The sequence below is a fragment of the Oncorhynchus mykiss genome, chromosome 30 (genome assembly GCF_057628025.1).
Source record: "Oncorhynchus mykiss isolate SJ-2025 chromosome 30, ASM5762802v1, whole genome shotgun sequence".
NCBI classification, from domain to species: Eukaryota; Metazoa; Chordata; class Actinopteri; order Salmoniformes; family Salmonidae; genus Oncorhynchus; species Oncorhynchus mykiss.
In genome coordinates, this window is record NC_143051.1 from 38359613 (window position 1) to 38372916 (window position 13304).

The following is a 13304-nucleotide window of genomic DNA, read 5'->3' on the forward strand; positions in this document are numbered from 1 at the left end:
ACAAACAGTTATAATAGCAGCAGGAAAATAAAAGTGAGCGAGGCTACATACACTACCGGTCAAAAGTTTTAGAACACCTACTCATTCAAGGGTTTTTCTTTATTTTTAGTATTTTCTACATTATAGAATAATAGTGAAGACATCAAAACTATGAAATAACACATATGGAATCATTTAGTAACCAAAAAAAAGTGTTAAACAAATCTAAATATATTTTATATTTGAGATTCTTCAAATAATCACCCTTTGCCTTGATGACAGCTTTGCACACTCTTGGCATTTTCTCAACCAGCTTCATGAGGTAGACACCTGGAATGCACAGGTGTGCCTTGATTTGTGGAATATCTTAATATAAAAGTCAATCAAGTGCAGTCGCAAAAACCATCAAGTGCTATGATGAAACTGGCTCTCATGACGACCACCACAGGAATGGAAGACCCAGAGGATAAGTTCATTAGAGTTACCAGCCTCAGAAATTGCAGTCCAAATAAATGCTTCAAGTAACAGACATCTCAACATCAACTGTTCAGAGGAGACTGTGTGAATCAGGCCTTCATGCTGCAAAGTAACCACTACTAAAGGACGCCAATAAGAAGAAGAGACTTGCTTTGGCCAAGAAACATGAGCAATGGATATTAGACCGGTGGAAATGTGTCCTTTGGTCTGTAGTCCAAACTGGAGATTTTCGGTTCCAACCGCCGTGTTTTTGTCAGACGTGGTGTGTGGGTGAACGGATGATCTCCCCATGCGTATTTCCCACCTTAAAGCATGGAGGAGGAGGTGTTATTGTGTGGGGGTGCTTTGCTGGTGACAATGTCTTTGATTTATTTAGAATTCAAGGCACACTTAACCAGCATGGCTACCACAGCATTCTGCAGCGATACGCCATCCCATCTGGTTTGTGCTTAGAGGGCCTATCATTTGTTTTTCAAAAGGACAATGAACCAACACACCTTCAGACTGTGTAAGGGCTATTTTACCAAGAAGCAGAGTGATGGAGTGCTGCATCAGATGAACTTTTTGAGGATCTGAGGACACATGCCAAATCTTTTCAGTCTCCTGAGGGGGAATATGCTTTGTCGTGCCCTCTTCACGACTATCTTGGTGTGTTTGGACCATGATAGTTTGTTGGTGATGTGTACACCAAAGAACTTGAAGCTCTCAACCTGCTCCATTACATCCCCGTCAATGAGAATGGGGGCTTGCTCGGTCCTCCTTTTCCTGTAGTCCACAATCATCTCCTTTGTCTTGATCACATTGAGGGAGAGGTTTTATCCTGGCACCATATGGCCAGTTCTCTGACCTCTCATCCTTGTTGGTGATCAGACCTACCACTGTTGTGTCGTCGGAAAACTTAATGATGGTGTTGAAGGCGTGCCTGAACATGCAGTCATGGGTGAACAGGGAGTATTTGAGGGGACTGAGGACGCACCCCTGAGGGGCCTCCCTATTGCGGATAAGTGTGGCAGATGTGTTGTTACCTATCCTTACCACCTGGGAGCGGCTTGTCAGGAAGTCCAGGATCCAGTTGTAGAGGGAGGTGTTTAGTCCCAGGGTCCTTAGCTTCGTGATGAGCTTTGAGGGCATTATGGGGTTGAACGCTGAGCTGTAGTCAATGAATCGCATTATCACATAGGTGTTTTTTTTGTCCAGGTGGGAATAGACAGTTGAGTGCAATAGAGATTCCATCATCTGTGGATCTGTTGGGCGGTATGCAAGTTGGAGTGGGTCTATGGTTTCTGGAATAATGGTGTTGATGTGAGCCATGACCAGCCTTTCAAAGCACTTCATGGCTACAGACGTGAGTGCTATGGGTCGGTAGTAATTTAGGCAGGTTACATTAATGTTCATGGGCACAGGGACTATGGTGGTCTGCTTGAAACATGTTGGTATTACGGACTCTGTCAGGGACAGATTGAAAATGTCAGTGAAGACACTTTCCAGTTGGTCAGTGCATGCTCGGAGTACAAGTCAAGGTAATCCATCTGGCCCTGCGGCCTTATGAATGTTGACCTGTTTAAAGGTTTAACTCACATCGGCTAAGGAGAGCATGATCACACAGTCGCTAAGCTCTCATGCATGCTTTTTGTAGCTTGCCTCGAAGCGAGCATAGAAGTAATTTAGCTTGTCACTGGTCGTAGCTCGTGGCTGTACTTCCCCTTGCAGTCTGTAATAGTTTGCATCCGACGAGCGTCGGAGCTGGTGCAGTACGATTCAATTTTAGTCCTGTATTGACGCTTTGCCTGTTTGATGGTTCGTCTGAGAGCATAGCGGGATTTCTTATAACCGTCCGGGTTAGAGTCCGGCTCCTTGAAAGTGGCTGCTCTATCCTTTAGCTCAGTGCGGATGTTGCCTATAATCCAAGGCTACTGGTTGGGGTGTGTACGTACGGTCACTGTGGGGATGATGTCATCGATGCACTTATTGATGAAGCCAATGACTGATGTGGTGTACTCCTCAATGCCATCGGAAGAAACCTAGCAAAACAGTGCTGTAGCTTAGCATCTGTGCCATCTGACCACTTCTTTATTGACCGAGTCACTGGTGCTTCCTGCTTTAGTTTTTGTTTGTAATCAGGAATCAAGAGGATAGAATTATGGTCAGATTTGCCAAATGGAAGGCGAGGGAGAGCTTTGTACGAGTCTCTGTGTGTGGAGTAAAGGTGGTCTAGATTTTTTTTCTCTCCTGTGGTTGCATATTTAACATGCTGGTAGGTAAAACGGATTTAAGTTTCCATGTATTAAAGTCCCTGGCCACTAGGAGTGCCGCCTCTAGATGAGAGTTTTTCTGTTTGCTTATGGCCTTATACAGCTCATTGAGTGCAGACTTAGCGCCAGCATCGGTTTGTGGTGGTAAATAGACAGCTACGAAAAATATAGATGAAAACTCTCTTTGTAAATAGTGTGGTCAACAGCGTATCATGAGATACTCTACCTCAGGCGAGCAAAACCTCGAGACTTCCTTAATATTAGATTTAGTGTGCCAGCTGTTGTTCACAAATATACACAGACTGCCACCCCTTGTCTTACCGGAGGCAGCTGTTCTATCTTGCTGCTGCAGCGTAAAGCCCGCCAGCTGTATTTTATCCATGTTGTTGTTCAGCCACGACTCTGTGAAACATAAGATACAGTTTTTAATGTCCCGTTGGTAGGATATTCGTGATCGTAGCTCGTCTATTTTGTTATCCAATGATTGTACATTGGCTAATAGGACTGATGGTAGAGGCAGATTACCCACTCGCCGTCGGATCCTTACCAGGCACCCCGACCTACGTCCCAGATATCTCTGTGTCTTTCTCCTGCGAATGACAGGGATGAGGGCCTTGTCGGGTGTCGAGAGGGGTGGAGAGTAGTTGCTTTGTGATCTACCTGAAAATACATTATCTAAGATTGATAGTTGGTATTCAGCAGTCTTAAAAAAGTATGCCTTATTTAATTTGAAGAACTACTAAAATGGTGATTTTGTCAAACAGCATAGGCAGAAGCTGATCACTTGGAATTAAATAATAAAGATATCAAATAGGCCTAAAACTAATGTAATATACACAACTGAAATATTTTATTAAAGTAATGTGAATAAATTATGACTAATAAGTGATCAGCAGTAATGGGCAGTTACTACCATCATGGGACTTTTATTCAAAACATGTTGGTATTACAGACTCTGTCAGGGACAGGTTGAAAATGTCAGTGAGGACACTTGCCAGTGTTATAGCATTCAACCCACATAACGCAGAGTGCACTTAATGTCTTAAATAAATTATCGAAACCGAAATCCGGGATTTTTTTTTTTACAAATCAAAACTGAACCGATTTCATTTCTACACCTTGTAATTTCTCTGTCACAGCTGTACATCTAAAGCAGTGGTCACCAATACTTCCTGAGTCAAGATCACTATCGCAGTCAAAACCAAACCGAGATCTACACTCTTAGGGGGAAAAAAAGGTGCTATCTAGAACCTTTAAGGGTTCTTCAGATGTCCACAAAGGAGAACCCTTTGAATAATCCTTTTTGGTTCCTTTCTACAGAGGGTTCTCATGGAACCAAAAAGGGTTCTACCTGGACTCCAAAAAAGGTTCTACCTGAAACCAAAAAGGGTTCTCTTATGGGGACAGCTGAAGAAGCCTTTTAGGACCCTTTTTTCTAAGAGTGTATCGCTCAGATTTTTTTATATTTTTGTTGTCATGTTTAAAAAACAAACTAATAAAACAGTTCTGTTGGAATGAGGCATAATAGGTTTATCACAGCTTATTGGCTATATGCCTGGCCTGCCAATATTGTTCTTCTCAGAACATATTATATTTCAAAACTTTGATAACAAAATAGATCAGTTGGTGTAGCAGTTCGTAGTTGTCTTGAACGCACTGAAATCTAAGATTTTGTTGTTTTGAACACGGCGTTAATCTCAGCGGAGGGAGGGAGAGAGCAGCAGGCGGTCTGCCTCGTTCCTTTCCTCCGGTGAGACTGACCGGAGAGAGGGGACACCGTATTCCACCTGATGGTGAAACTCGACTCGCACCGCATCGGACTCAGGCAGGGTCACCACTGTCTGCAATTTAGGCACCAATTCTGGCACAAATTCATGTTGTTCCTATGACCAGAGAAAGTGAAATACTCCCTCGATATTAAAATACACACGGAGAGTTACTAATAATAATAAAATCACAAGGCTATCGATACACTTGGCTACTCATACATCTCAGCGGCAGCGTGAGTGGAAGTAGAGAGAACCACATTTTATGTTTTGTAAGTGTTGAATAAGACTTGAACTCGCTCATAAAAACAGCAGCTCTTTACTGTATTCTTTGACAGTCTCTCTCTGGATATGGTTTTAAAAGATTAAATCTCACATAGGCTAGTATCAAACTTTGCTGTAGCCAGGGTCATGGAAGCTGTAGGTAGGCACGTGATTTGAGCTATCCGATTGGCCAGCGCAGTAGGCCCACTGGTAGGCCTTTTTGACTTTTCCGACAAATGAAATGGTTGAAAATGGGAACACTTTACTTACCCGGTGTGCAGGTCTTCTGAATCAAGCGCACCTACCGCCAACAGCGCAACACAGAGAATTTAAAAAAGAGCACAAGCCTTTATGCCATTATCGTTGGCTTTTCTATAGAAATGTTTGATGATCGACTAGGAATGCCTTGAAGATCGACCCGTTGGGGACAACTGATCTCAAACTAAGACGTAGGATCTACATTCCACATCCATGTCCAGTAAGACTCATGACAGTCTAGCAAAGACCGTATTAAACTTGTACTAAACACGGTCGTAAACATAAACGGAGAGCAGTGGTATGCCATACAGCAGAGAGGCTGTTCAGAATCAGTACCAAAAGCACCGGAGTCTGTACCCAATGTCCACACTCTATGATGAATCACTAATACACAGGAGTATAGTCTAGATGCAAGCCCAGTTTAACGGGGAACATAACATTAGTCCACTTCCACTGATGACATCTTGATGAATAAACTCTCCAAACAAAATCGATGATACCGCTGCAGCCGGTGTGAGAGGCACAGACCCCGGGGCGGCCCCAACTAAATTGCAGACAGTGGTGTCTCCACTTTATTCGACAGAAAAACGCACACACACTTTCTTCCTTTGTCTCCCTCACACACACACACAAATGTAAGAGAGCCAGGGTAATGACACAGATACAGTACCCTTAGGGCCACCCACCGAGAGGCAAGGGGCAAGTGTTGATGCTGCTATTGTTATATAGTATCTTGGCTCTCTCAAAGCACACTGGACGCCTCATTACTCCAAACACAGCAGCAACACAAACAACAATTGAGAGAGAGAAGAGCCTGCAATATTACAAACCATAAAATACTGAATCTATATGGAGAAGTAATCAGAGAACTCCATCTTCATCTCGTGTTTCATTTCTTCACCATGACACCAGTCCTCACATGACGTTGAACTTGAAATCAATGACTTGCCATAGCGAGACTTACTTCAGAATGTACGTTTTTCTCTGTGTGCCGTGTTTACTCTGGTGGTCTCCATAGGCCTGCCCTCCTGTCATCCAAGGCCTACTGTCTCTCTGTGATGATTGACGGAGGAGGTTTGAGGTTCCTGTCATGCCCTGATGCCTGACATTGTATATATGGAGGGAGGGGGAGTGGAGGCTGCTGTCATTCTGCATGATGATGAAGACCGTAGAGATTGGAGAGTGAATATGCTAAGCGGACTCACTCAGAGTTGTCGTGTCTCGACTATCATTAATGTGTTTGACCGTTATTTTATAAAATAGTTACATACCACGTTCAATTATTACACGATTCAATTAATCATATAACAATTAGTTATGTAGTAATCTAGGGCACCACAGGAAAAGTTATTTAACGAGTTACTATCTCCCAACTAAACTCACAGTCAATTCATTAATTCTCATTACCTCATACCAGTCTCATTCTGAACGTTGTTGACTTCAAATCTGCATGAACCTTAGCATAAATGACGAATCATCGATATACAAATTGGCTTATTTATTTACTAACTAACTAAATAATCATAGAATTACATAAACACACAAACAGGATAGCTTACACATTGATTACTACACAATGCAATGAAAAGTCCCTAGTGGACTAAAACGATATGACGGCTTGTTACACAAAATGGCGGATTCAAAAGAGCGGGAAAGGGAGCGAAAGAAATGACACTATCGTACAGACAGCTGATAACTATGCTAATAAAACACAAATACTTTGCACATGAACGACCGCTCATTCGAAAGAATTGCAATGTACATATTTACGTGTGTATGTCTTTGCTGTCCCTCTGTTGAAAACACTCAATCCATCTACAGGGAGTAAAGTCTCTGGTTGTGTAAGTCTCTGGTTGTCCACCAGAGATCACAATGTCTTTTGTAGTAGTAGCTTATTGGTTTCGGAGTGTCAGTGAAAACAGATCTTCCAGAGGAAATGTTCGTTAGAATGAGATCCCAAAACAACACATAGGCCCTAGATGCACAGGCTAAGTAGCTCAGTTGGTAAAGCATGGCGCTATTTTACTCGCGTTAGGCTGTCAACTAAAGAGCTGCGGGTCCCGACAGAGATCATTGCGGCGCGGTCTGCATTTCTCATGCTGCAGGTGGGAGAGGGAGGTTTGGCAGACGACTTTGGAATGAAAATATTTTTGTTGTCCCGCAGATTATTTGTAAACGGTAGTCATACTGCTTTGAATGCTTTAGCCTAGGCCTACCTATCTATTGTATTAAAAGCTCCTCTTTGTCGCATTATTCACACTGCTTCAGCTTCAGTAACCTACCTCTCCTCTTCTAGATGGGCAGGTGAGATCAAATGTGCCTAGCATGTGTGTTTTCATTGAAACAGAGTAGTCTGCCAATGCATGGGCTGAGAATCACTGGCAGTTATTTTTACAAGAAAATGTACTTCATAAATATGATTATGCAATAGTTTACTACATGCCTAGAAATAAATATTGATCACCCAAATTTGTCTCCATCTGAAAATCTTCCCACTCCTAACAGGAACGCTATAAAATAGCTCAAGAGAAAATGCAAGTCTTTCCAACTCTGCTCTCTCCAAACAACGTCTGGCATATTGGTTGAGATAGCCTTATAATACCGCTAGCTTCATATAATGGTCCACATGAGAATCTATGGTAATTTAACCTAGGCTATTTCTTAGATTATCATCATTTTGATATTGCCTATAAGGTGCAAAATTGTTGGGACCAGGGCTGGCAAGTGACGGCCAAACAGTGAACGATCGAGACGGAACTAGCTAGCTAGCCAACCGGATTCTCCAACATTCTCCTAACAGCTTTTCATACCACAAGGTAAGATTAAAAACAGTAGAATTTAAAAAGCAACCGCTATTATGTGGCTATCAAAAGTTGCTGCTTAGCTTAGCTGCCTGGCAAGCTAGCTAGCATGTTAACAGCACAGTAAAGATACAGTAGCTCTAGCATTTGTATTCATAGGCAAGAGAACTGTCAAAGTTGGTGAGATCAAAAATATTATGCAATCTGCTAATATTACCAAGGTCAAGTTATTGCCCATTTTAGTAAATGCTATTGAGCCATTTCAGCTAGCTAAATTCATTAGCTTTCTAGCTAACGTTTGCTATCTATGTAAATAGCAAATTATATACGTGACAATACTGTAAGCTAACGTTACAGTAGCAATGCCAATTCAATGGAGGGAGCAGTCTGGGTTAGTGTCACCTGATTTCCTTTAGACTTTTTTTAGCTAGGTAGCTACAGTGGCTTCAGAAAGTATTCATACCTCTTGACTTATTCAATTCAAATTCAAAATTGATCAAAATAATAATAATAATAATAATAATAATAATAATAATAATAATAATAATAATTCCTGATCAATCTACACACAATTTTTGCAAATGTATTGAAAATGAAATACAGAAATATCTCATTTACATAAATATGCACAACCAATAGTCAATACACGTTTGAATCCCTTTGGCAGTGATTACATCTGTGAGTCTTTCTGGGTAAGTCTAAGAGCTTTGCACACCTGGATTGTACAAGGTTATTGTGCTGCCGAAAGTTGAAAGCCGACTGAACCAGGTTTACCTCTAGGATTTTGCCTTTGCTTAGCTCTATTCCGTTTCTTTTTATCCCCAAAAAAACCTCCTTAGTCTTTGCCGATGACAAGCATACCCATAACATGATGCAGCCACCGCCATGCTTGAAAATATGAAAGTTGGTACTCAGTGATGTGTTGGATTTGCCCCTAAACATAACGCTTTGTATTCAGTGAATAAAATGTATTTCTTTACCACATTCTTTGCAGTTTTACTTTAGTGCCTTATTGCAAACAGGATGCATGTTATGAAATATTTTCTGTACAGGCTTCCTTCTTTTCACTCTGTCATTTAGGATAGTATTGTTGAGTAACAACAATGTGGTTGATCCATCCTATTATAGCCATTAAACTCTTAACTGTTTTAAAGTCACCATTGGTCTCATTGTAAAATCCCTGTGCGATTTCCTTCCTCTCCAGCAACTGAGACAGGAAAAACGGCTGTATCATCGTAGTGTAATTAATAACTTCACCCTGCTCAAAGGGGTATTCAATGTTTGCATTTTTTTTTTACTTTACCAATAGGCACCCTTCATTGCGAGGCATTGAAAAACCTCCCTGGTCTTTAAGAATCTGTGTCTGAAATGAACTGCTCAACTGAGGGACCTTACATATAATTGCATTTGTGGGTTACAGAGATGAGGTAGTCATTAAAAAAAGAATGTTAAACTCTATAATTGCACAAAGAGTGAGTCCATGCAACTTATCATGTGACTTATTAATCAAATGTTTTACTCCTGAACTTATTTAGGCTTATTTAGCCATAACAAAGGGGTTGAAAACTTATTGACTTACTCTTTTTTCATTTTTCATTCATTTGTAAACATTTCTAAAAACATAATTTCACTTTGACATTATGGGGTATTGTGTGAAGGCCAGCGACACAAATTCTCAATCTAATATTTTTTTTATTCCGATGTAACACAACAAAATGTGGAAAAAGTCAAAGGGTGTGAATACTTTCTGAAGGCACAGTACACACACCGATGAACACAAACATACAGGTGAACGGAACTAAACAGCCAAGCGTCCGGGTCTGTCTCTTTCTATACTCTTAGGAAAAATACATTTCAGGAATCCAAAAGGGTTCCACCTGCAACCAAAAAGGATTCTACCTAAAAACCAAAAAAGGGTTCTCCTATGGGGATAGCCAAATCTCTCTTTTGGACCCCTTTTTTTTAAATGTAGCATTAGAAGAAGCCTTCCATGCAAACAGAAACAGTGCATTGGAGGCAGGCTCATTATTGATCCCTCCCACCCCAACATAAATACACAGGCACACACACAGGCGATGTGGAAGGAAGAGGGATACAGACTTACTTTGTCGTCTTGGTGGCCAGCAGCTGGCTGGGTGTCCTTGCTGTGATTGTCAGCGGTAGGCCTGGCACTCCCCTCTGTCTGGCCGTCCTCTGGCTCGCTCTGTTGATGGGTACCCGACTGTTGGGGGGAGCAGGGGAGAGTCTCCACTGCCATCTGTATGCCACTCTGGATGTCCATCTTCCCCTGCACTGCCATTCCATGGAGCGAGAAGAGAGGAGGGGGAGAGAGAACCAAAGAGCGAGTAAGGGAAGAGAAATAGGAAACACACATTCACAGAGCTGACGCACTAGTATACACACATACAGTCACACACATGCAAGCGCATGTGCAAATACAGTACCAGTCAAAGCTTAGGACATACCTACTCATTGAAGGGTTTTTCTTTATTTTTACCATTTCTCTACATTGCAGTATAATAGTGAAGACATCATAACGTTGAAATAACAATATGGAATCATGTAGTAACCAAAAAAGTGTTAAACAAATCCAAATATATTTTATAGTTGAGATTCTTCAAAGTGGCCACTCAAATTTGGACTCATTAGACCAAATAGTGGTTTCTTTGTAGCAATTTGATTATGAAGGACTGATTCACGCAGTCTCCTCGGGAACAGGTGACGTTGAGATGTGTCTGTTACTTAAACTCTGTGAAGCATTTATTTGGGCTGCAATTTCTGAGGCTGGTAACTCTAATGAACTTGTCTTCTGCAGCAGAGGTAACTCTGGGTGTTCCTTTCCTGTGGCGGTCCTCATAAGAGACAGTTTCATCATAGCACTTGAGGGTTTTTGCGACTTGAAGAATCTTTCAGAGTTCCTGAAATTTGACAGACCTTCATGTCTTAAAGTAATGATGGACTGTTGTTCTCTTTGCTTATTTGAGCTGTTATTGCCAAAATATGGACTTGGTCTCTTACCAAATATATTCTGTATACCACCCCTACCTTGTCACAACTGATATGCTCAAACGCATTAAGGAAAGAAATACCACAAATTAACTTTTAACACGGCACACTTGTTAATTGAAATGCATTCCAGGTGACTACCGATGATGGTTGAGAGAATGCCAAGAGTGTGCAAAGCTGTCATAAAGGCAAAGGGTGGCTATTTGAAGAATCTCAAATATAAAATGTATTTTGATTTGTTTAACACTTTTTTGGTTACTACATGATTCCATGTGTTATTTCATAGTTTTGATGTCTTCACTATTATTCTACAATGTAGAAAAGAGTAAAAATAAAGAAAAATCCTGGAATGAGTAGGTGTGTCCAAACTTGACTTGTACTGTAATATACAATTTATTAGGTACATCACCCAGTTCACAAAAATGGTTTGCTTCTACAGACAGTGAGTCACGTGCCGTGGCTTGCTATATAAAGCAGGTAGACAGATGTCGAGGCATTGTTACTGTTCGATGGAATCTTAGAATTTTCAAAACGAGTGACCTAAGTGCCTTTGAGCGTCGTATGATCGTCAGTGCCAGGCACAACAGGTCCAGTATTGCAGAAACTGCCAGCCTACTGGGCTTTCATGCACGAAAATGGCTAGGGTTTAACAAGAATAGTGTGACAGACAAAACCTTTCCTGCCAGTGGTAGTCCTGTAAGCAAAAGCAGCTTGTTGATGAGAGGTCCAAGGAGAATGGCAAGAATCATGCAAGCTAAAAGGGGGGCCAAAAACAGGCAAATAATGGCGCAGTACAACAGTGGTGTGCAGAACGGCATCTCGGAACGCACAACTCGTCAGTCCTTGTTACAGATGGACTATTGCAGCAGACCACCACAACGGGTTCCACACCTATCAGCTAAAAACAAGAAGAAGCGGCTCCAGTGGGCACGCGATCACCACATAATTGAGGAGTGGAAAACCATCACCTGTTTCAATAAATGCCGGTTCCTGTTGCGTCATGCTGATGGCAGTCAGGATTTGGCGTCAGCAGCATGACGACGAGCACGCAGATGAGCTTCCCGGAGAAGGTTTCTGACAGTTTGTGCAGAAATTCTTCGGTTGTGGTCTCAGACGGATCCCGCAGGTGAAGAAGCCGGATGTGGAGGTCCTGGGCTTGTGTGGTTACATGTGGTCTGCGGTTGTGAGGCCGGTTGGCCATATTTGCCAAAATCCCTAAAACGAGGTTGAGGCGGCTTATGGTAGATAAATGAACATTCAATTCTCTGGCAACAGCTATGGTTGACATTCCTGCAGTCAGCATGCCAATTGTACGCTCCCTCAACTTGAGACATCTTTGGCATTGAGTTGTGTGACAAAACTGCACATTTTAGAGTGGCCTTCTATTGTCCCAAGCACCTGTCCCCAGCAAAAGGTGCATCTGTGTAATCAATCAATCAAATGTATTTATAAAGCCGATGCCACAAAGTGCTATACAGAAACCCAGCCTAAAACCCCAAACAGCAAGCAATGCAGATGTAGAAGCACGGTAATGATCATACTGTTTAATCAGCTTCTTAATGTCACACCTGTCAGGTGGATAGATTATCTTGACAAAGGAGAAATGCTCACACTACAGGGATGTAAACCAATTTGTGTACAAAATTTGAGAGAAATAAGCTATTTGTGCGTAAGTAAAATGTCTGTGATTTTTCATTTCAGCTCATGACACATGGGACCAACACTTTGCCTTCATATTTTTGTTCAGTATAAATCAGCTCAGTTTTGATGAGTGACCAAATTGTTGGAAAAGACACCTCACGACGGCGCTGTGAATCTTTGGCCTCTCCAAAAAGTACCATAGCATTAGCTCTGTGCACAGAAATGCATTCATACATTTCCATAAGGCCATAGAGGGTATATATATATATATATATTCAAAAAATATATATAATTTCAATATCATGGAGGGCAATATATACGGGACATATTGGATTTAACTGTCGTCCTATTAATAAATTATTTTGTAGATTCATCCAACTCAATTAATCAATTATTTTTATTTTCATTCAGCACTGTAGGCCTACAGATAGGTATGTATTACAATGTAGCCCAGCGGTTCCCAAACTAGGGAAAGCGACCCCATGCAGAGTAGCCGGATATGAAAACGGGGTCACCAGAGAATTTCCAAAATCCTGAAGGAAAAAAATATATACCAAAAAATATATTATTACATCGTCTTTGTATCTCACAATCATTGTAATGTGGTTAACCTAAAAATTCAAAATGAAAATGTTTCCAATCTAAAGGATGCAATTCAACCAGAGAACCCTAAACTACAACATTTGTGAAAATGAAAGAAAAAAAAACAGTTTACGAGTTTAGATAATTGACGTTTAAGCTTAAAAAAGCAGTTTGCTTAGATTATTCCCTATGGGAAAGTAGGCGAATTGCATTAAACAGCATCAATTAGACGACAAGGTACCCTATCGTGTTTCTTCCCGGGTTTATTCTCTATTCGA

General features: G+C 41.3%; 1 protein-coding gene and 1 long non-coding RNA gene across 5 annotated transcripts in view; one reads left to right on the top strand and one right to left on the bottom strand.

Annotated features, from left to right (window-relative positions):
* Positions 1-13304, bottom strand: part of LOC110488444 (RNA-binding motif, single-stranded-interacting protein 3) — a 350151-nt gene that overhangs the window by 336357 nt on the left and 490 nt on the right. For all 3 annotated transcript variants that reach the window (XM_036970692.2, XM_036970690.2, XM_090228213.1), the window contains exon 2: positions 9902-10089. In XM_036970692.2, coding sequence (XP_036826587.1) covers positions 9902-10078 — 177 coding nt within the window. In that variant the 5' untranslated portion in view covers positions 10079-10089. The remainder of the gene's footprint in view (positions 1-9901; positions 10090-13304) is intronic.
* The window catches only part of LOC149970294 (uncharacterized), a 138272-nt gene that overhangs the window by 102246 nt on the left and 22722 nt on the right, over positions 1-13304 (top strand). The window lies entirely within an intron of this gene.